This window comes from Canis lupus, chromosome 32, assembly GCF_011100685.1.
Source record: "Canis lupus familiaris isolate Mischka breed German Shepherd chromosome 32, alternate assembly UU_Cfam_GSD_1.0, whole genome shotgun sequence".
NCBI classification, from domain to species: Eukaryota; Metazoa; Chordata; class Mammalia; order Carnivora; family Canidae; genus Canis; species Canis lupus.
In genome coordinates, this window is record NC_049253.1 from 35588837 (window position 1) to 35612285 (window position 23449).

The window sequence follows — 23449 nt, forward strand, 5'->3', positions numbered from 1 at the left end:
AAGCAGTTTTCTCCTGGGATTAATATATTCACCAAATCATTCCCAGTGGTCTATCACTTACCTATTACATATTAGAGCTAGTCAGTTATTTTGATGTTTTTCTTATTGGTAAAATATTGGTCTTTCAGGTTCCTGGACCCAATTCCTCTGTGTGTGTGTGTGTGTATGTGTGTGTGTAGGCTTCCCATAACAAGTAATTGTTATGGGAAGCCTACACCAGCAGGATGTCTGAGAATTCAGCTTAATTCTTACACTACCTACTTCGAGATAGATACTATCAGATTCCATTGGTAAAGGGCTTTGTCCCACAAAATGCCTTCTACTTCAGATGCGAAGTGCAAGCCAAGGTTGTTACCTTTACTTCTGAACTGACTCTAAGTCAGAGGTTCCCACAGCCCCTTCCTCAATTTTCATTAATTTCTAAAACAGTTAATAGAAGTCAGAGAAATATTTTACATACTAGATTACTAATTTATTACAAAAGATATTAAAGCATATGAATCAACACTCAGATAAAGAGATACATAGATGAGTCTTCTTGAGCAAAGGAGCTTCTGTCCTTGTGGAGCTTGGGGACTGTCAATGGTGGCATGTGGAAGCATTCTGGTTCCCCAACCTGGAAGCTCTCTGAATTCCTTTCTTGGGTTTTTATGAAGCTTTGTTATGTGGGAATGATTGATTAACTCATTAGCTGTTGGTGATTGATTCAGCCTCTACCTCCCCAGAAATTAGGGGATGGAATTGAAAGTTTCAACCCTCTAGTCATGGTTGGTTCCCCTAGAAACAGTCCCCATCCTGAGGTGATTTCTGCAAGTCACTTTCATTACCATATATTGTGGTGGAAAAGGGGTTTGTATGAATAACAAGACACCAGTTTCAGCTTTGTGGCTCTGAAGCAAATTCAGGAACTGAGGCTAAAAGAACAAATATAATAAAAGATGTTCCCATTGCTCTTACAGCTGAGAAATTCTAGGGGTTTTGGGAACTGTGAGCCAGGAACTATGGATGAAGACCAAATATATATGAGAAATATATTTTGGTCATCTGAATGATCAAATGTGTATATTTTTTATAAATCCCAATATCACAGTTGACCATGAGGTTTTGTTTGTTTCTCTGTTTTGAGGGAGCTAAGTATTCAATTATGTTAACTTTAACTTTAGAGTCTTTCCGTGTCTAAGAACAAAAACAAAAAAACCTAGATGCTAGCTAAAAATCTCAGTCAAAAATCTAAATAAATATTGCAAAATAATGCCCGATATTTGAATTTTCTGTTTTAACCTAGCTTTTAGATGTCACTGACTATAGCCTTCATGTTAATTAACTTCAATCAAATGGAGACTATGATTTTAGCAAGAAATGTCAGAAAGAATAAGATAAGAAAAATATGTCAGCTCTCAGTATTCATGTTGCAGCCTTTAGCTCCAAAATAATAGAATGAAAAGCTATCTAAATTTATTCATGCAAAACAATTACTTCCCATATCTGATTCATTACCATATAGTCATGTTAACTCATGGTAGATTCATTTCCTTTATTTGCTTTCTCTGAAGGCATTTTTTTCACTTTACTGTTTACTGCTTGTCCAATATTTTGTTTTTTCTACTATTCTTTGTTCAAACTGCAAAAATCTGAAATAGAAATATAATATAGAAGTATAGGCATCAGCTAACATTTTCTATGGCATATGGTACTTCAGATGCCATATGTACCAGTGTTTAGTGATTCTGGCAAAGAGGCATAGAATGGTGAAATCCAACTGCCGGGATTGCTGAAAACAAATATGTAAATGCTCCAGGGCTTTTGTTATTCATAACATACCTCTAACACAGCACATACAATATGCTGTTCATTCTGTAACTAGTATAACTAATAAACCACATTTTCCTCTCTAATTTTTTAAGGCGTCTCCAAGTTTGTGTGGTCCTCTGCCTCTAACCTTGAATCCCATGATTGAACTCTGCATTTCATGAAGCTCATATTAATGAAAGAGGCCTACGGGAATACATCCATCCTTTTTCAAGGGCATTTATTTATTTTTCAAATTAAAATCCAAAGTCTTCTTTAGGCTTCTTCTGTGAAACAAAGAAAATGCACTGGGCATGTTCTCTAGACAGTCAGCAGCTAACACCAGGAAAGGCAAATTTGGGCAGAAGAACAGAACAGGAAAAGTGTTTTTTTTTTTTTTTTTTTTTTTTTTACTGTAAGGCTGTTTCATGGTCTTCTCAACAGCAAAGCTCTATAGGATATAATGTGAGAGGAGGCCTGAAGATATAATTATTTTTTAAAAAGGGCTACAGTGATAATTTTAATAACTTTTAAGCTGCCTCATGCATTCAAGCCCATGTAAAATGATCACAATTTAGAGAGTAAAAGCTGACCTTGTTTTGTTTTGTTGGCTTATTTCTGATGATTTAGACATAGCTGATGAGAGGCACACCTAATCTCCTCCTTTCTGTTTCATAGATAGGCAATCCACACAAAGTGGAAAGAACGGCAGACTAGCAGCCAGAATCCTTAGAGGTCATTACTTTCCATTTGTCATCAGACAAGCTGTTTAACCTCTTTGAGCCTGTTTCCATATGTACAATGAGGATAATATCTTCCCTGGGGATATTAGTGTGAGGATAATATGATATAATCTTCATGGAAGTGCACTTATCTATTATTATTATTATTAAAAAGAAAACATCTGTAGATTTACTAGTAGTTTAAAGGCCTAAGGAGGCTTGTACTACTTACCACTGAGTATTTTTCTGTGTACATAAAACCTAGAAGAAATTGGAAATAGAAAGTTGTGAACATGCCAATAAAATGGTCAGCAATGAAAATGACTTTTTCTAGGTTTAACTTTTTTAGGTTGAATCAAATGAAATTGCCATTTTTATGGGTCAAAAACAGTCTTAACATAAGAATTTTCCCTTGGTTCTCCTTAGCTGTTTTGATGGCTTCCCATGATAACACACACACACACACACACACACACACACAAACACACCCACCTGACACCCTTTCCTTTCAAGCAGTAACTAATAACTAGAAGAAGTATTTGATTTCTATTTCTGCTTAATAGCTTTTCCCCTTTCTATTACCCCCCAGTTAGGCACCAAATTATTTTGATCATAACTCTGAAATGCCTCACCAATGTGAACCTCTCATTTCCACTGCCATGACTCAGTCCAGGTCTTCATTTCTTGTTTAGATTGTTGAAATATTCTTCCATCTAACATTCAGCCTAGCAATTCTCTGTGGCAGCAGCAATAATGATTTTAGGGCATAGGGAATGCAGGATCAGGAAACTCTCTCCAGATTTAGTCTGAGATCCAAGATATAATTATGAAGAGATGTAAAGGACATTAACAGAAGGTGGGAGGAGAAACAATACTGAGGAAGCGGATGCTATGAGCTCTACAAGAAAAAGATAAGATCAGGAATGAGGGAGCTCTAGGACAAAATAACAGAACCTGCATTAGAACAGTTATTAATGGGTTAAGCATCTGCTTCGGCTCAGGGCATGATCCTGGAGTCCCCAGATCGATTCCCACATCGGGCTCCCTACATGGATCCTGCTTCTCCCTCTGCCTGTGTCTCTGCCTCACTCTCTCTTTCTGTTTCTAATGAATAAATAAATAAATAAAATCTTTTAAAAACCCAGTTATTAATGGGATGCCTGGGTGGCTTAGCAGTTGAGCATCTGCCTTCCGCTCGGGGTGAGATCCCGGGATGGAGGATTGAGTCCCACATCAGGCTCCTCCTCGAGAGCCTGCTTCTCCCTCTTTCTGTGTCTCTGCCTTTCTTGCAGTGTCTCTCATGAATAGATTTTTTTTTTAAAGAAAAAGAACAGTTATTAAAATTGCCTGTCCTAGGGTCTCACTGTCAGCCATTGGGATTAGGGGATAAACCTCTTCTTATTTACAAGTGAAAACTGATAGGAAAGTTTTCTCAGGAAAGCTTGAGAACATGGTCTTTCAATCAGAAAAGTAGATAGAGTTATGTTAGAGGACGCTCCATGGAAATATTCCTAAATGGGGCTCCCTGAGGTCCCTGAAATGCTAATATGTAATAATAACTTTCTTTCCCATGGAACTACAGGTAAGACTGGTAAATTCTATATTGTTTCCTCTTATTATTTATTTATTTATTTAAAATTTTTTTTATTGGAGTTCAATTTGCCAACATATCGTATAATACCCAGTGCTCATCCCGTCAAATGCCCCCCTCAGTACCCGTCACACAGTCACCCCATCCCCCCACCCACCTCCCCTTCCACTACCCCTTGTTCATTTCCCAGAATTAGGTGTTTCTCATGTTTTGTCACCCTCACTGATATTTTCACTCATGTTCTCTCCTTTCCCTTTATTCCCTTTCACTGATTTTTATATTCCCCAAATGTATGAAAACATATAATGTTTGTCCTTTTCCAATTGACTTATTTCACTCAGCATAATACCCTCCAGGTCCATCCACGTTGAAGTAAATGGTGGGTATTTGTCTTTTCTAATGGCTGAGTAATATTCCATTGTATACACAGACCACATCTTTATCCATTCAACTGTCGATGGACACCAAAGCTCCTTCCACAGTTTGGCTATTGTGGACATTACTGCTAGAAACATCGGGTGCAGGTGTCCCGGCGTTTCATTGCATCTGTATCTTTGGAGTAAATCCCCAGCAGTGCAATTGCTGGGTCTATTTTGAACTCTTTGAGGAACCTCCACACAGTTTTCAGAGTGGCTGCACCAGGTCACATTCCCACCAACAGCGCAAGAGTTTCCCCTTTCTCCACACCCTCTCCAATATTTGTTGTTTCCTGTCTTGTTAATTTTCCCCATTCTCACTGGGGTGAGGTGGGATCTCATTGTGGTTTAGATTTGTATTTCCCTGATGACCAGTGATGTGGAGCATTTTCTCATGTGCGTGTTGGCCATGTCTATGTCTTCCTCTGTGAAATTTCTGTTCATATCTTTTGCCCATTTCATGATTGGATTGTTTGTTTCTTTGTTGTTGAGTTTCATAAGTTCTTTATAGATCTTGGATACTAGCCCTTTATCTGATAGGTCATTTGCAAATATCTTCCATTTTGTAGGTTGTCTTTTAGTTTTGCTGACTGCTTTGTTTGCTGTGCAGAAGCTTTTTACCTTGATTAAGTTCCAATAGTTCGTTTTTGCTTTTGTTTCCCTTTGCCTTCATAGGAGAACATGCAAGAAGTTGCTGTGGCCAAGTTCAAAAAGGGTGTTGGCTGTGTTCTCCTCTAGGATTTTGATGGATTCTTGTCTCACATTTAGATCTTTCATACATTTTGAGTTTTTCTTTGTGTAATGGTCCAGTATCATTCTTCTGCACATGGCTCTCCATTTTCCCAGCACCATTTATTGAAGAGACTGTCCTTTTTCCAGTGGATATTCTTCACTGCTTTGTCGAATATTAGTTGACCATAGAGTTGAGGGCCCATTTCTGGATTCTCTATTCTATTCCATTGATCTATGTGTCTGTTTTTGTGCCAGTACCACACTGTCTTGATAATAACAGCTTTGTAGTACAACCTGAAATCTGGCATTGTGATGCCCCCGGCTCTGGTTTTCTTTTTTAACATTCCCCTGGCTATTAGGGGTCTTTTCTGATTCCACAAAAATCTTAAGATGATTTGTTCCAACTCTCTGAAGAAAGTTCATGGTATTTTGATAGGGATTGCATTAAATGTGTAAATTGCCCTGGGTAGCATTGAAATTTTCACAATATTAATTCTTCCAATCCATGAGCACAGAATATTTTTCCATCTCTTTGCATCTTCTTCAATTTCTTTCAGAAATGTTCTGTAGGTTTTAGGGTATAGATCCTTTACCTCTTTGGTTAGGTTTATTCCTAGGTATCTTATGCTTTTGGGTGCAATTGTAAATGGGATTGACTCCTTAGTTTCTCTTTCTTCAGTCTCATTGTTAGTGTATAGAAATGTCACTGATTTCTGGGCATTGATTTTGTATCCTGCCACACTGCTGAATTGCTGAATGAGTTCTAGTAATCTTGGGGTGGAGTCTTCTGGGTTTTCTATGTACAGTACCATGTCATCTGCAAAGAAGGAGAGTTTGACTTCTTCTTTGTCAATTTGAATGCCTTTTATTTCTTTTTGTTTTCTGATTGCTGAAGCTAGGACTTCTAGTACTATGTTGAATAGCAGTGGTGAGAGTGGACTTCCCTGTCGTGTTCCTGATCTTAGGGGAAAGGCTCCCAGTGTTTCCCCACTGAGAATGATATTTTCTGTGGGCTTTTCATAGCTGGCTTTTAAGATGCTGAGGAATGTTCCCTCTATCCCTACACTCGGAAGAGTTTTGATCAGGAATGGATGCTGTCTTTTGTCAAATGCTTTCTCTGCATCTATTAAGAGGATCATATGGTTCTTGTTTTTTCTCTTGTTGATACGATCTATCACATTGATTGCTTTATGAGTGTTGAACCAGCCTTGCATCCCAGGGATAAATCCCACTTGGTCATGGTGAATAATCTTCTTAATGTACTGTTGGATCCTATTGGCTAGTATCTTGGTGAGAATTTTTGCATCTGTGTTCATCAGGGATTTTGGTCTATAATTCTCCTCTTTGGTGGGATCTTTGTCTGGTTTTGGAATTCAGGTGATGCAGGCCTCATAGAATGAGTTTGGAAGTATTCCATCCCTTTCTGTCTTTCGGAACAGCTTTAGTAGAATAAGTATTGTTTCTTCTTTAAACGTTTGATGGAATTCCCCTGGGAAGTCATCTGGCCCTGGACTTTTGTGTCTTGGAAGGTTTTGATGAATGCTTCAATTTCCTCCTTGGTTATTGGCCTATTCAGGTTTTCTATTTCTTCGTGTTCCAGTTTTGGTAGTATGTGGTTTTCCAGAAATGCATCCATTTCTTCTAGATTGCCCAATTCAATGGTGTATAGCTGCTCATAATATGTTTTTAAAATTGTTTGTATTTCCTTGGTATCGGTGGGGATCTCTCCTTTTTCATTTGTGACTTTATTAATTAGAGTCTTTTCTCTTTTGTTTTTAATAAGGCTGGCTAATGGTTTATCTATCTTATTAATTCTTTCAAAGAACCAACTCTTCGTTTTGTTGATCTGTTCCACAGTTCTTCTGGTCTCTACTTCATTGAGTTCTGCTTGGATCTTTGTTAGCATTCTTCTTCTGCTGGGTGTAGGTTTTATTTGCTGTTCTTTCTCCAGTTCCTTTAGATGCAAAGTTTGCTTATGTATTTCAGGTTTTTTTTCCAGTTTTTTGAGGAATGCTTGTATTGTGATGTATTTCCCTCTCAGGACTGATTTTGCTGTATTCCCAAGATTTTGAATGGCTGTATCTTCATTCTAATTAGTTTCCATGAATCTTTTTAATTCTTCTCCAATTTCCTGGTTGACCTTTCATCTTTTAGCAGGATGCCCCCATGTGTTTGAGTTTCTTCCAAATTTCTTCTTGTGATGAGTTCCAGTTTCAAAGCATTATGGTCTGAAAATATGCAAGAGAGAATCCCAATCTTTTGGTATCTGTTAAGACCTGATTTGTGACCCAGTATGTGGTCTATTCTGGAGAAAGTTCCATGTGCACTTGAGAAGAATATGTATTCGGTTGTGTTTGGATGTAAAGTTCTGTAAATATCTGTGAAATCCATTTGGTCCAGTGTATCATTTAAAGCTCTTGTTTCTTGAGATGTTGTGCTTAGAATACCTGTCTTTTACAGAAAGCACAGTGTTGAAGTCTCCCAGTATAAGTGTATTATTATCTAAGTATGTCTTCACTTTGGTTATTAATTAATTGATATACTTGGCAGCTGCCACATTAGGAGCATAAATATTCATGATTGTTAGGTCCTCTTGTTGGATAGATCCTTTAAGTATGATATAGTGCCACTCTGCATCTCTTACTACAGTCTTTGGGATAAACTTTAATTTATCTGATATGAGGATTGCTACCCCTGCTTTTTTTTTTTTGAGGACCGATTGAATGGTAAATGGTTTTCCAACCTTTTATTTTCAGGCTGCAGGTGTCCTTAGGTCAAATTGAGTCTCTTGTAGACAGCAAATAGATGGGTCTTGCTTTTTTATCCAGTCTGGAACGCTGCGCCTTTTGATGGGGTCATTAAGCCCATTCATGTTCAGAGTTACTATGGAAAGATATGAATTTAGTGTCATCATAATACCTATTCAGTCCCTCTTTCTGTGGATTGTTTCTTTGGATTTTCTCTTTCTTTTACAGAGTCCCCATTAATATCTCTTGCAGAGCTGGTTTGGTGGGCACGTATTCTTTCAGTTTCTGCTTATCTTGGAAGCTCTTTTATCTCTCCTTCAATTCTGAATGAGAGCCTTGCTGGATAAAGTATTCTTGGCTGCATGTTCTTCTCATTTAGGACCCTGAATATATCCTGCCAGCCCTTTCTGGCCTGCCAGGTGTCTGTGGAGAGGTCTGCTGTTAATCTAGTACTTTTCCCCATATAAGTTAGGGATCTCTTGTCTCTTCCTGCTTTAAGGATTTTCTCTTTATGTTTGGAATTTGCAAGTTTCACAATTAAATATTGAGATGTTGAATGGTTTTTATGGATTTTTTTTTGGGGGGGGTCTCTCTGTCTCCTGGATCTGAATGCCTGTTTCCCTCCCCAAGTTAGGCAAGTTCTCAGCTATGATTTGTTCAAATACACTTTCTGGTCCTCTGTCCCTTTCGGTGCCCTCTGGAACCCCAATTAAATGTAGATTTTTTTTTTCTTCTGAAACTGTCATTTATTTCCTTTAACTTTTCCTCATGGTCTTTTAATTGTTTTTCTTTTTTTTCCTTAGCTTCCTTTCTTGCCATCAACTTGTCTTCTATGTTGCTCAGTCTTTCTTCTACCTCATTAACCCTCATCGTTAGGACCTCCAGTTTGGATTGGATCTCATTTAATTGGTACTTAATTTTGACTTGATTAGATCTAAAATCTGTAGTCATTTAGTCTCTTGAATCTTTTATGCTTTTTTTCCAGAGCCACCAGTAGCTTTATAATTGTGCTACTGAATTGGCTTTCTGACATCGAATTTTAATCCAAATTCTGTAACTCTGTGGGAGAGAGTATGGTTTCTGATTCTTTTGTGGCAAGCTCTTCTTTCTAGTCATTTTGCTCAGTTCAGTGTGGCTAAAAACGAGTTGTACTGGAAAAAGGAAGAAAAAAAGAGAAAAACAAACAAATAAACAAAAAACAAAACAAGGAGGTGTATCCTCTGGTTCTATATAATGTAAATCCCTTGACATCCCCTAGAGTTTCCCAATGCTGCTCAGTCCAGAACTTGCTCTTCCCCTGTCTTTCCAGCTAGTCTTCTGGGGGAGGGGCCTGCTATGCTGATTCTCAGGTATGTTCACTTGGGGTAGCTGCCCCACCCCCTGCCAGGTGCACAGCTCAGTGGGAGCTGTTTATCCTGTGAGGCCTCTGTTTCCTGGGGCCCCATTCCGTCCCAGGCACAGGGTGACACCAGGAGGAACGACAACAGTGGCGGCGGCCAGCTTTCCAGCCCTAGAGTCAGCTCCCTCAGTAACTACCACAGTCTCCCAGTCCACCCTGGCCTGGATGATCCCGGGGTAGGGACGCTGATCTGCACAGGTTGGGGTGCCCAGTGGCAGGAGTGTCCTCACTGTCCTGTGCCCTTTCCGCCACTGCCTGTCCTTAGGGGAGCACAGGATCCTGGGCTGTGTCTTCTGGCACCCTGGGATCTGGGGACCCTACTGCTGGAATCTGGCTCCCAGGGCTGCACAGCCCCATCTGCCCAGAGCTGCCGTCTGAGCTGCTCCCGAGGCCCCACCAGGCGCACTCCAGCCATTTACCAAGCTCCGCTGTGGTGTGGGTGCTCTCCCCTGGGCTCACACCCTCTGTTAGTGACCCTGGGAACCTGGAGGCTCCACTGCCCCTCCTGGGATCCTGCCTGAGTTCCCTGCAAGCGCCTTTCCATCCAGGAAGAATCCAGTGTGGATTTTTAAAGCTCCTGCTTCTCCAGGGCTGGGCTTTCTTGTCCTGGAGGCTTTAGCTGCCTGGCCTTAGCCCAGCTCCTCGCGGGGCCCCTCCCCAACCTGACTTTCTTTCTTTCTTTCTTTCTTTCTTTTTTCTTTCTTTCTTTCTTTCTTTCTTTCTTTCTTTCTTTCTTCTTTCTTTCTTTCTTTCTTTCTTCCTGCCTTGTTAGAAGGGCAAACTCTTGTCTCTGTAGTATTCCAGCTGTTCTCTCTTTAAATCTCAGGCCAAATTCATAGGTTTTCACGATTATTTGAAAGTTATCTAGGTAAGTTGGTGGGGACAGGTTATTTGGGGACCCTACTCCTCCACCATCTTGCCCTGCCCCCCCCCCCCTATTTTTCTTAAACAAAGTGACTCAAGGTTGCTGGGCTCCTTTTTGAAATGTTCCATCACTGAATTGAAAGAAAAAATGAATAAGATTCCTTTCTAAAGTTTCCTTTGGTTAGGAACTATACTTGATTAGTATTTTGATATGTATATATCCTCATATAAAAATAAGGAAAACCTTGTCTCTATCTTCCAAACAAAGCAAAAGGAAATTATAATTTTTACTGTAGGAGAAATAGTTCCTAATTTCAGCCTGGAAAAACTATAAAAAATCATAAATATAAGAGCACTTTTTCTCCTTCTGGGTATGGCATATTGGACAAACATGCAGAGAATCAGCAATTAGGAACAAGTAATCCCCTATCATTGGGATATAATTACTGAGAAAATAATGTTAATTCTAGGACCATTAACAATTAAAATGTTTTATCTTCAGACAGAGATGTCTGGCTTAGAGAGGAAAGCATTCTCAAATTCAGCAGAAACTATGACAAATAGTTAATCCTGATTTTATTATTGACCTAAGACTTATTAGAGATATATGCTCTGCTAGAGAAGTCCTTTGTTAGGAAATAAAGGTACTAGTGGTGATGAAAGTTTTCAAAACAACTTGTCTCTGATTATTCAAAGCAACCAACATAATGTAAACATACTCCAGCGAATACACCATTGATGATAACAATTCTCAAGTGAGACTAGATTATGATGTCTGCTTCAATCTTAGGTAAAGAAGACAGACCTCAAAAGAAGTACAAAGTAACCTCATGAAGTTTTAATAAACACATTTTGTAAAATACAGAAAGGACAGAGATAAATGCTTCATAATAAAGTAGGGCTCCCAAGAAGAGTAAAGAACCTAGAACACATATGTTCATCAGTGGATCAATCAATTAATTAATCCAATACACTAAAACCATCTCCTATAAGAGGCACTGAAGATGGAATATAAATATGACACAGTGTCAACTCTCAAGGAGCTTATAATCTAATAGAAGAGGAAGAAGAGAAAGATCAAAGACTATAATGGACTCATAGCTGTGGTAAAAGGTAGGGAGTGATTTTGCTTGGGTGGTCGGAGGATTCACAGAAGAGAATTATCTCAGGTTGATTGTTAGAGATGAGTAGTAGTGAGTAGTAGCCTGCCAGAACAGGAGGGAAGACACTATAGTCAAAGGAAATAGCATGTAGCAGTTTGAAAGCTTGAAAGAGTTATATTGGAAAAAGCAAGAAAAAAATGATTGAGATTTATATAGAATATGGATTAGAGAAAAGATAACTAGGCAGATGAAGATAAAATAGAGATTTGGTATTTTGGAAAATGCAATAATTAGATTTGATTAGTAATTTGTAAAGTAAGGAATTATTAATGGCCCAGTTATTGTGCTCACTCAGCTAGTAGGTACAAAGCATAAATTGACTTAAAATTGGAACAAATTGGGTATGCTCTTAAATGACAATAGATAGTGAATATAATTCTGAGTTTTCTTCCACTTCTTTAGCCCTTCACTCCCTTCATCTCTTGACCCTTACCTGACTACATATCTCTGTAGCTATTCTGTATGGTACTCTGGCATGGTTAAACAGCTGGGGGTTTGGGAGCATCTAATTTTATTGCAGATTGCTGTGCATGATTCCAGGAGTTACACCAAGGACTTTTATTGGATGCCTTAAGTTGCTGATCATGCCCTTACTCCAAATTCATTTTGCCCATTCTTGAAATGACCAAAGTGAGCAAATAAGCAGGTGAATTCCAGTCAAGAGAAAATACGAAGAGGAAGGGCAAAGGTATTTCTTCATCAGATGCAGAAAGAAAAGAATTGAGTAAATCTTTTGATCATCTACTGGAAAAATAGAAGCTTCTTAATATTCTTGTATTTTAAAACATCCTTTCTGTGTACACTATGACTGTACATGTTCTCATGGGTCATTTTCTTCTATGACATCCAGAATTGATGCTGAAAAGTGCATTTTAAGTATATACTGTAGTAAGGAGGTAGTATTTTAGCATTATTCCATCAACATTATGTATTTTCTAAGTATATAATAATTATTATTTTTAAAGATTTTATTTATTTATTCATGAGAGACACAGACAGAGAGAGAGGAAGAGACAGATGCAGAGGGAGAAGCAGGCTCCCTGCAGGGAGCCCGATACAGGACTTGATCCCAGGACCACAGGATCACTCCCTGAGCTGAAGGCAGATGCTCAACCACTGAGCCAGCCAGGTGCCCTGTAAGTATATAATTATTTAACATTATAATAACTCAGACACAAATATTGTCATTAAATGATTAAGAAAATATTTCTATATATTCATCTATGTCTATATATTTTATAGAATATTTACATATATGTGCGCATGTGCACACATGCACACATATATGCAAATACACCCAAACATGCACAGTGTAATTTAGAGAAGAGCCAAACCCCTTTATGATAAATTTGCCAACAGAATAAACAATCTTGAATATAATGAAAAGCTTGCCAAGTCCTGTCAGAAAACTCTTGTGGTTCAGTGCAATTCTCGGATGGTGAAGAACCACTAAAATAACCCTTTCACTCAGACTCCTGTGATTCGCTGCAGGGAGCTTTCATTGCAGTTGTCACTGAAAAAGCAATCAAATTTATCATATAAATACAGGGAGTGAAAGTATGTGAGTGAATAAGTGAGTGTGTGTGTGTGTTCTTGTGCATGTGTGCGTGTGTATGTATACAGAGGGACAGTTGAGGTATTTCCTCTAATACAATGTATATGTATATAAAATGTACATGAATAATTGGCAGAATGAGTCTGTTAGGATTTAAATATCTTTATTTCTCACTCAATAGAGTTCAAACTTTCTTAAAGCTAATGGAGGCTATCATTCAAGTTATAGTAATGGATTTTTAAGTCCACACATAAGCCAAAATAGTCATAAAGAACAGTACTTTTCAAATGATGGGTTGTGATCTATTAGGAGGCTATAAATCAATTAATAGGATCGTGATCACCATTTTATAAAATGAAGTTGAATAGAAAACTATGAGAGAGAATGTGTGTGTGTGTATATAATATATATATATATATAAAACATATTGTAAGTGTTTTTTTTTGCGTGTGAAATATGCGTGTGTGTGTGTGTGTGTGTGTGTGTGGTCATGATCTCTACTTTATAATGTGGGTTATAATTTAAAAATTGGCATTTGATAGCTGTATTGATCTGTCCAGGATGCCCTGACAAAATACTATAGGCCAGGTGGCTTAGACAATAGAAATTTGTTTCCATACAGTTCTGTAGGCTGGTAGCCCAAGATCAGGGTGCCATTATAATTGGATTCTGATGAGGGCTCTCTTCTTGGCTTGTTGTCAGTTGCTTCCTCCCACAGTGGAAAGAGAGTCAAACTTTCTGATATCTCTTTTGAGGGTATTACCCATCATGAGGGTCCTCATGGCCTCATCTAAACCTAATTACCCTCCTACGGCCTCATCTCCAAATATCATATTCTGGGACATAAAGCTTCAACATATGAATTTGAGGGGGCATACAATTTAGTTCATAGCATTGACATAGGGTTTATATCTCAATTTTGTGTTGAGTTGGAGTGGAAAGATGCAGAAGTCTTAATCAATTGCATTTAAAATATTTTTCTACTGGCATGAAGGAAGACATAGGCAAATGGAACAGAATAGAGATCCCACAAGTAAATTCATGGCTATACAGTAAACTAATCTTTGACAGAGATGCCAAGAATAATGTTGGGAAACACATGATGTTGGGAAAACTGTATATCCAACATGCAAAAGAATGAAGTTAGACCCTTATTTTATTTTATTTTATTTTATTTTATTTTATTTTATTTTATTTTATTTTTTCCAAGTTGAAAAAAATGTTTATTGTCTAGAAATATATATAAAAAACATTCTCCACAAAAGATGCTATTCTCCCATTTCTCCATCTTCTTCCTCTTCTTCAACACCCCTGATATAAAGGACATTATTACACCTTATTAAAACTTCACCCAAATGTCCAGACAACGCTCCATCTATGTATTCTTCTGTGTTTGCAAGCTGCATATTCATATAGCCATCTACAGATTCGAGGTAACCTTGGTACTCCATTCCCCACTTCAGTTTCACCCTTACTGGCTTTCCTGTTAATCCATTCGGAAAAGGTTTCGGATTGAGAGGCAAAACAAGCCAATGCGGCAGGCTGCTCGCCGCCAACCCAGCTGTAGCCCCTCCCTCGTGACAGGAGTAACTCCGGCCCTGCGCGAACCGCAAAGCTTCCAGAGAAATGAGATCCTTATTTTAAACTGTAAACAAAAATCAACTCAAAGTGAATTATTTACTTAAGTGTAAGACCTGAAACCATAGAACTGCTAGAAGAAAACATAGGGAAAGCCTTTTTGACATTGGCTTCAGCAATGATTTTTTTGGATATGACACCAAAAGTGCAGGCAACAAAAGCAAAAATAGACAAGCTTCTGTACAACAAAGGAAATGATCAATAGAATGAAAAGTAACATATGGAATGAGAGTAATATTTGCAAACCATATATCTGATCAGAGGTTCATATCCAAAATAAATAAGGTACTCCTACAACTCAATAGCAAAACAAAATAAAACAAAAAGCCCCAAAAACCAAATTACAAAAGGGGCCATGGATTTGAAAAGACTTTTCTCTAAAGAAGACATACCAATGGCCAAGAAATATGTGAAAAAGTGCTTAAATCACCAATCAGCAGGGAATGCAAATCCAAACCAAATGTGATACCATTTCATTAGGATACCTATTATCAAAAACAAAGAAACAAAACAAAACAAAACCCCCAAAATATAAATGTTGGTGAGAATGTGGAGAAACTGGAAAACTTACATTGTTGGTGGGGATGTAAAATGGTATAGCTTCTATGGAAATGAATATGAAGGCTCCTCAAAAAATTAAAAATAGGGGATCCCTGGGTGGCGCAGCGGTTTAGTGCCTGCCTTTGGCCCAGGGCGCGATCCTGGAGACCCGGGATCGAATCCTACGTCAGGCTCCCAGTGCATGGAGCCTGCTTCTCCCTCTGCCTATGTCTCTGCCTTTCTCTCTGTGTGACTATCATAAATAAATAAAAAAAAATTAAAAAAATTAAAAATAGAACTACTATATGACCCAGAAATCCTACTTCTGGGTATATATCCAAAATAATGGTCTTTTTTTCCCTGCCACCTTGGAGCCTATGGAGGCCTGCTGGCAACAGGACTTAGGTGTTGTTGTTGTTTAACTATTATTTCTCTTTCTTTTCTTGTCGGAGGGATGGAGGGAAGGCATGGTGGGAGGGAGGGAGGGGGAGGAGGAGGGAGGGAGGGAGGGAGGAGGCGGGAGGGAGGGGGGATGCGGAGGCGGCGGGAGAGGAGGCGGTAGTTCGGGGGTAGTGATGGTTATGCGTTGGATGGTAGGTATTTCTTTCTTTCTTTCTTTCTTTCTTCGTTTTCTATTTATTTCTTCTTTCTTTCTTTCTTTCTTCTCTTTGTCTCTTCTTTATTTCTTTCTGTCTTCATTTCTCTTCTTTCTTTTTCTCTTTCTTTCTTTCTTTCTTTCTTTCTTTCTTCTTTCTCTTTTCTTTTCAATGCCCAGCACCCAGTTACCCCATCCCCCACCTACCTCCCCTTCAGCAACTCTCAGTTTCTTTCTCAGAGTGGGAACAGAACTTCTAAATGACAAATATATCTGGAAGGCAGTGGTTCAAGGCCATTTTTGCTGGCTGTAAGTGGGGTGTCCAGAACCAGAGGGAGCATAAAAGTGAAGGTGTTTATGTTAGAGATGAAACTGAATTCTATCTAGGTAAGAAGATGTACTTATGTGTACAAAGCAAAGAATAACACAGTGACTCCTGGTGGCAAACTGAACAAAATCAGAGTAATCTAAGGAAAAGTAATTCATGCTTATGGAAACAGTGGCTTGGTTTGTGCCAAATTGCAAAGCAACCTTCTTGCAAAAGCCACAGAATCTGTGTGATGTTGTACCCCTCAAAGGTTTAAATTTACTGAAAAGTAGTTAAAGGTGTAGGTTTGAAAAACAAAACAAAACCCCTGAAATCAAGATCTTGAAGAGATATTTGCATTCTTTTGTTCATTGCACTATTATTCACTTAACCAAGATATGAAAACAGCCTAAGGATCAATTGAAAGACACTTAATAGGAAATGTGATATATGCACACAATGGAATATTATTCAGCTTTAAAAAAGAAAGAAATGGGGTAACTGGGTGACAGGTACTAAGGAGGGTGCTTGATAGGATGAGCACTGGGTATTATACAATCTGTTGGCAACTTGAATTTAAATTTAAAAAAATGTAGCTAAGAAAGAAAGAAAGAAAGAAAGAAAGAAAGAAAGAAAGAAAGAAAGAGAAAAAGAAAGCCTGACTGAAATCAAGAGGACAAGAAAAAACTGTTGGCAATGATGTGTAGAAAAAGGAACACTCATGCACTGTTGGTGGGAATGTATATTGGTGCAGCCACTGTGGAAAGCAGTATGAAGGTTCCTCAAAAAATTAAAAATAGAAATACAATATGATCCAATAATTCCACTATTGGGATTTACCCAGGAAAATGAAAACAGTAACTCAAAAAGATATATGCACCCCTATGTTTATTGCAGCATTATTCATAATAGCCAAGGCATGCAGGCCACCTAAGTATCCATCAATAGAGGAATGGATAAGGAAAATGTGGTATATACTTACAATGAAATGTTACGCAGCCACAAAAATATGAGGTTATGCCATTTGAGACATTTGAGACATGGGTGGACTTAAAGGGTATTAGGCAAAGTCAAATAAGTTAGACTGAGAAAGACAAATATCATAGGATTCCATTCACAAATGGAATCTAAAAAAAATGAATAAACAAAAAGCGAGTCAGAACTATAAATACAGAGAACAAACTGATGGTTGCCAGAGGGGAGAGGGGCAGGAGGTGCTGGGAAAAATGGGTGAAAGAAAGTGGGAGATACAGGCCTTCCAGTATAAAAAATGACTAAGTCATGGGAATAAAAAGCAGAGCATAAGGAGTGCAGTCAATGATACTGCAATAGCAATCTAATGGGCTAGATAGTAGCTATACTTTTGGTGAACATAGCATAATATATAAACTTATCAAATCAATAGGTTGTACACCTGAAACTAATGTAGCATTGTGTGTCAACTACAGTCAAATTAAAAAAAGATGGAAATCCTGCCACATGTGACAACATTGATTAACCTGTAAGACATTATGCTAAGTGTAATAATCCAGTCACAAAAGGACAAATAGCTGCATAATTCCACTATATAAGTTATCTAAAATAGTCGAAGTTAGAAAAACAGTAAATAGTGGTTGATAAGGGCTGGAGGGGGAGGGAAATGGGGAATCATTGTTCAATAGGTATGAAATTTCAGTTATTCAAGATGAACACATTCTAGAGATCTGTGCAACATGGTGCCTAAAGTTAACTATTCAGTATTGTGCACTTAATAATTTTTTAAGACTGTAGATCTCATGTTATTACCACAAAACAGAAAAAAAAAAGGGACGGGAGGAAACTTTTGTAGGTGATGAATAGATTTATTACCTTGATTGTAGTGATGGTTTCTTAAGTATGCATATCTCCAAACTCATGAAATTGTATACATTAAGTGTGTTCCACTTCTCATATATTAATTATATCTCCATAGAGGTGTTTAAAATTTTTTTTCAAAAATTTTACAAAATATATCACCAAAAAAATATATTTCTAAAGTTTCTCTCATGAGCTTGGAAGGGGTTCATGCAAAGGAGGGTCTTGAAGCTTAACATTCATTATCTTCATGGGAAATCCATCTCTGCTTTTATTGGATTTAGAAAAGGACCATTCATTCTTTTAGTATATTTGGTATAATTTGTTATGTGACTGATTGCTCAACTACATATTCTTTTCATGTTGCAGCAGGATGGATTTGCTAAGGTCTACATATCATTATGTATGTAATTTTTCTCATATAAAAAGTGTGGCTGAGATGACTTAACTAACCACCAAAGAACCATGCTCTCTTAAGTGTGGATTATTTGCCTGTTTGCTCTTGCTTGCTCTGGTCTACATTGCAGGAGCTCTATTTCTTATCAACTGAGAAATGCATACTTTACATATAACATCTCATTTTAATAATCTCAACCACTCTTTGACATAAATGTCATCATATTTTCCATTATATATATGAGGAAGCCAGGTATTGGTGAGTAATTTGACTAATGTAAGAATAATTTGTCCAAGTGAATAATGAAATTAGAATTTAATCACACACAATTTGACTCTATGTCTTGTTCTCTTAATCATAATGCTCTGCACTAAACGTTAATTCTCTTATAATAAAAATTATTTTAAAATTATATGTAAATGTCAGGATTATTAAGAAACCGACAAAATGCACAAAGCAAATATTAGTTTCAAGTCTTAGCATTTCTAATTAAGCCAGTAGCAATTATCAGCTATGCATTTTCTGGAGTTGAATGCCTTACTTATGATGAGTAATCACTGAATGGAATTTTCAGGCATTCTCAGAAGATTTCTACAAATGTTCTTTCCAAATCTTATAGAACATACTTTCTCTCTGCCATGGAGGTTTTTTTCAAAATTGTTTTGTTTATTCTAGTTTCTTTGCATGACTACATACATTCTATTAGAATTAGAAATTGTCAGTTTAAACAGAGAAGACTATTGAGATGTTGATTGGAATTCAGTTGAATATTTAGATTAATTTGAGGAAAATTGACATCTGAACAATAATTGAATCTTCCAGTCTATGAATATGGTATATCTATCTAATTGTTTAGGTCTTTTAAAATTTCTCTCAGCAGTATTTTATAGCTTCCTATATTAGGTTTTGCACATTTTTTGTCAGATTTATCCTAAAATATTTCCTGTTTCTGGATACTATTGTAAGGGTATTGCTTCCCTAATTTCAATTTCCAAATGTGTCTTGATAGAATATAGAAATAAAATTGGTATATGTAGACTGGCCTTTTATCTTGTGACTTTGCTTAGCTCACTTATGGAAGCTAATAGCTTTTTTGAGATTCCTTAGGATTTTTCACATAGACCATGTGTCTTCTATTAAAAAATGATTTCCCCCCTTTCCAACGTGAATGACTTGTATGTATGTATGTATTTATTTTAAAGATATTATTTATTTATTCATGAGAGAGAGAGAGAGAGAGAGAGAGAGAGAGGCAGAAGGAGAAGCAGGCTCCATTCAGGGAGCTCGACATGGGACTTGACCCGGGACCCCAGGATCACACCCTGGGCCAAAGGCAGGTGCTAATTGAGCCACCCAGGTATCCTCGACTTGTATTTATTTTTATTGCCTTATTTCACTGGGTAGGATCTCCAAGGTCATGTTGAATAAAAGTGCTAATAGTGGTCATTCTTTCCTCGTGTTACAGGTAAAGTAACCAGTCATTCACCACTAAGAATGAACCAGTCATTCACCACTAAAAGTAAATATCTATCACCATTTAGGTAGGTTGAGAAAGTTCCTTATAACCTATAATTTGTGGAGGTTGAGGAAGTTCCTTTTTATCTATAATTTATGGAGAATTTTATCATAAATGGGTGTTCACATAGATCAATGGAACAGAACAGAGAATCCAGAAGAGAACCCTCAACTTTATGGTCAACTAATATTCAACAAAGCAGGAAAGACTATCCACTGGAAGAAAGACACTCCCTTCAATAAATGGTGCTGGGAAAATTGGACAGCCACATGAAGAAGCATGAAACTAGACCATTCTCTTACACCATGCACAAAGATAAACTCAAAATGGATGAAAGATCTAAATGTGAAACAAGATTCCATCAAAATCCTAGAGGAGAACACAGCCAACACCCTTTTTGAACTTGGTCACAGCAACTTCTTGCAAGATACATCCATGAAGGCTAGAGAAACAAAAGCAAAAATGAATTATTGGGACTTCATCAAGATAAGAAGCTTCTGCACAGCAAAAGAAACAGTCAACAAAACTAAAAGACAACCTACAGATGGGAAAGATATTTGCAAATGACATATCGGATAAAGGGCTCGTATCCAAGATCTATAAAGAACTTATGAAATTCAACAGCAAAGAAACAAACAATCCAATCATGAAATGGGCAAAAGACATGAACAGAAATTTCACAGAGGAAGACATAGACATGGCCAACAAACACATGACAAAATGCTCCGCATCACTGGCCATCAGGGAAATACAAATCTAAACCACAATGAGATCCCACCTCACACCAGTGAGAATGGCGAAAATTAACAAGGCAGGAAACAACAAATGTTGAAGAGGATGTGGAGAAAGGGGAAACTCCTGCATTGTTGGTGGGGATATGAACTGGTGCAACCACTCTGAAAACTGTGTGGAGGTTCATCAAAGAGTTAAAAATAGAACTGCCCTATGACCCAGCAATTGCACTGCTGGGGATTTACCCCAAAGATATAGATGCATTGAAACGCCAAGACACCTGTACCTTTTATAGCAGCAATGTCCACAATAGCCAAACTGTGGAAGGAGCCTCGGTGTCCATCGAAAGATGAATGGATAAAGAAGATGTGGTCTATGTATACAATGGAATATTACTCAGCTATTAGAAAAGACAAATACCCACCATTTGCTTCGACGTGGAGGGACCTGGAGGGTATTATGCTGAGTGAAATAAGTCAATTGAAAAAGAACAAACATTATATGGTCTCATTCATTTGGGGAATATAAAAATCAGTGAAAGGGAATAAAGGGAAAGGAGAGAAAATGAGTGAAAATATCAGTGAGGGTGACAAAACATGAGAAACACCTAATTCTGGGAAATGAACAAGGGGTCGTGGAAGGGGAGGTGGGTGGGGGGTTGGGATGACTGGGTGATGGGCATTTAAGGGGGTACTTGGCGGGATGAGTACTGGGTGTTATGCTATATGTTGGCAAATTGAACTCCAATAAAAAAATAAAATAAAATAAAATAAAAATCCTCTGTAATAAAAGAAATAAATGGGTGTTCAATTTAGTCAACCATTTCTTTTGCACATATTGAATGATCATTTCAACAACTTGATTGTTACGTTTTGGCATGTTTTTCTTCATTTGAATGTTCTGCTTGGGGTTCATTAAGCTAGATTTGTGGGATCAGTATTTTCATCACATTCAGAAATTTTTAAAAAAGATTTTATTTATTCATGAGAGACACATGGAGAGAGAGGCAGAGATATAGGCAGAGGGAGAATCAGGCTCCTCACAGGAAGCTGGATGTGGGACTCGATCCCCGAATTGGGATCACGCCCTGAGCCAAAGGCAAATGCTCAACTGCTGAGCCACCCGGGCATCCCCAGATTTAGAAATTTTTATCCACTATTTTTTCAAATATTGTTTTGTTTCCACTTCCTTCTCTCTTTCTGGGGCTTTAATCACTTGTATATTTGATCAGAGTGCAAATGCTCTTTGCATTAATTTTTTCAGTATTTTTTTCTCTTTGGTCTTTTGTTTTGGAATGTTAGTATTGTTATGTCTTTAAATTCATTGATATTTTCTTTGCAGTGTCTAACCCACTGTTGATTACATTCTATCATTTTTTTTTCTTTTCAGGTATAATATTTCTACATCTCCAGCAGTATAATTTTAAATATATACCCACTATTTCTCTCCTCATCATGGTTAGTTTTCTTTACTTTCTTAAATATATGGAGCTTACTCATATTAACTGTTTTAATATTCCTGTCTGCTAGTTCCATTATTTATGTCATTTCTCTGTGTGTTTCTATAGTTTGATTTTATTCTGGTTATATGTCATATTTTCTTATTTATGTGCATTGCATGCCTTGTAATTTTTTATTAGATGCCAAACATGTATATATGTGGTTGGCTAGGATGCCTGGGTGGCTCAGCCATTGAGTGTCTGCCTTATGCTCAGGGCATTATCCTAGGGTCTGGAATCCTGGATCTAGTCCCACATCGGGCTCCTTGCAGGGAGCCTACTTCTCTCTCTGCCTGTGTCTCTGCCTCTCTCTCTCTGTGTCTCTCATGAATAAATAAATAAATAAATAAATAAATAAATAAATAAATAAAATCTTTAAAAAATATGTGGTTGATTGATGGGTGTTTTTTTATTTCAAGTTTTTATTTAAATTCTAGCTACTTAACATATAGAATGCTATTGGTTTCAGGAGTAGGATTTAGTTCTTTCATCACTTGCATATAATACCCGGTGCTCATCACAAGAAGTACCCTCCTTAATACCCATCACTCATTTAACTATCCCCCACCCATCTCCCTCCATCAACTCTGTTCTCTATAGTTAAGAGTCTCTTATGGTTTACTTCCCTGTCTTTTTTTTTCCTTTCCATATGTTCCATATGTTTATTTGTTTTGTTTCTGAAGTTCCACATATGATTGAAATCATATATTTGTCTTTCTCTGACTGACTTATTTCACTTAGCTTAATACACTCTAGCTCCTTCCATGTCATTGCAAATGGTAATATTTCATTCTTTTTGATGACTGAGTAATATTCCATTATGTATTTATTTATTTCTACATATATGTATATATGTATTTATCCATTCATCAGTCTATGGATATTTGGGCTTTTTCCATGGTTTAACTATTGCTGATAATGCTGTTATAAACACCAGGATGCAGGTGCCCCTTCGAATCAATATTTTTGTATCCTTTGGGTAAATACCTACTAGTGTAATTGCAGGTCATAGGGTAGTTATATTTTTAACTTTTTGAGGAATCTCTATACTGTTTTCCAAGTGGCTGCACCAGTTTGTATTTCCACCAACAGTGTAAGAGGATTCCCCTTTCTTCACACCCTCACTAACATCTGTTGTTGTCTGTGTTGTTATTTTTAGCCATTCTGACAGGCGTGAAGTGGTATATCCTTGTGGTTTTGATTTATATTTCCCTGATGATGAGTGATGTTGAGCATCTTTTCATGTGTCTACTAGCCATCTGTATGTCTTCTTTGAAAAAGTGGCTATTTATGTCTTCTGTCCATTTCTTAACTGGATTATTTGTATTTTGGGTATCGAGTTTGATAGATTCTCTATAGATTTTGAATACTAACTCTTTATCAGATATGTCATTTGCAAATATCTTCTCCTATGCC

At 37.4% G+C, this 23449-nt stretch overlaps 1 protein-coding gene across 1 annotated transcript; it reads right to left on the minus strand.

Moving 5' to 3' along the window:
* Positions 1-14186: 14186 nt before the first annotated feature.
* On the minus strand, positions 14187-23196 carry LOC100687510 (small nuclear ribonucleoprotein F). Its single transcript, XM_038582462.1, has 2 exons — positions 23163-23196; positions 14187-14592 (listed from the first exon to the last, which is right to left on the minus strand). Exons 1-2 carry the CDS (start codon positions 23194-23196, stop codon positions 14246-14248), a joined length of 381 nt encoding a protein of 126 aa, XP_038438390.1. The 3' UTR covers positions 14187-14245.
* Between the last annotated feature and the right edge of the window lie 253 nt (positions 23197-23449).

Excerpts from the sequence above, each read along its gene's own strand:
- LOC100687510 (XM_038582462.1), bottom strand. The coding sequence starts at position 23,196 with ATGGCTAAAAATAACAACACAGACAACAACAGAT. Across the intron at positions 14,593-23,162 it reads CAACACAGACAACAACAGAT|CTTTGCGGTTCGCGCAGGGC; the intron begins GTTAGTGAGGGT and ends TTTCTCTGGAAG.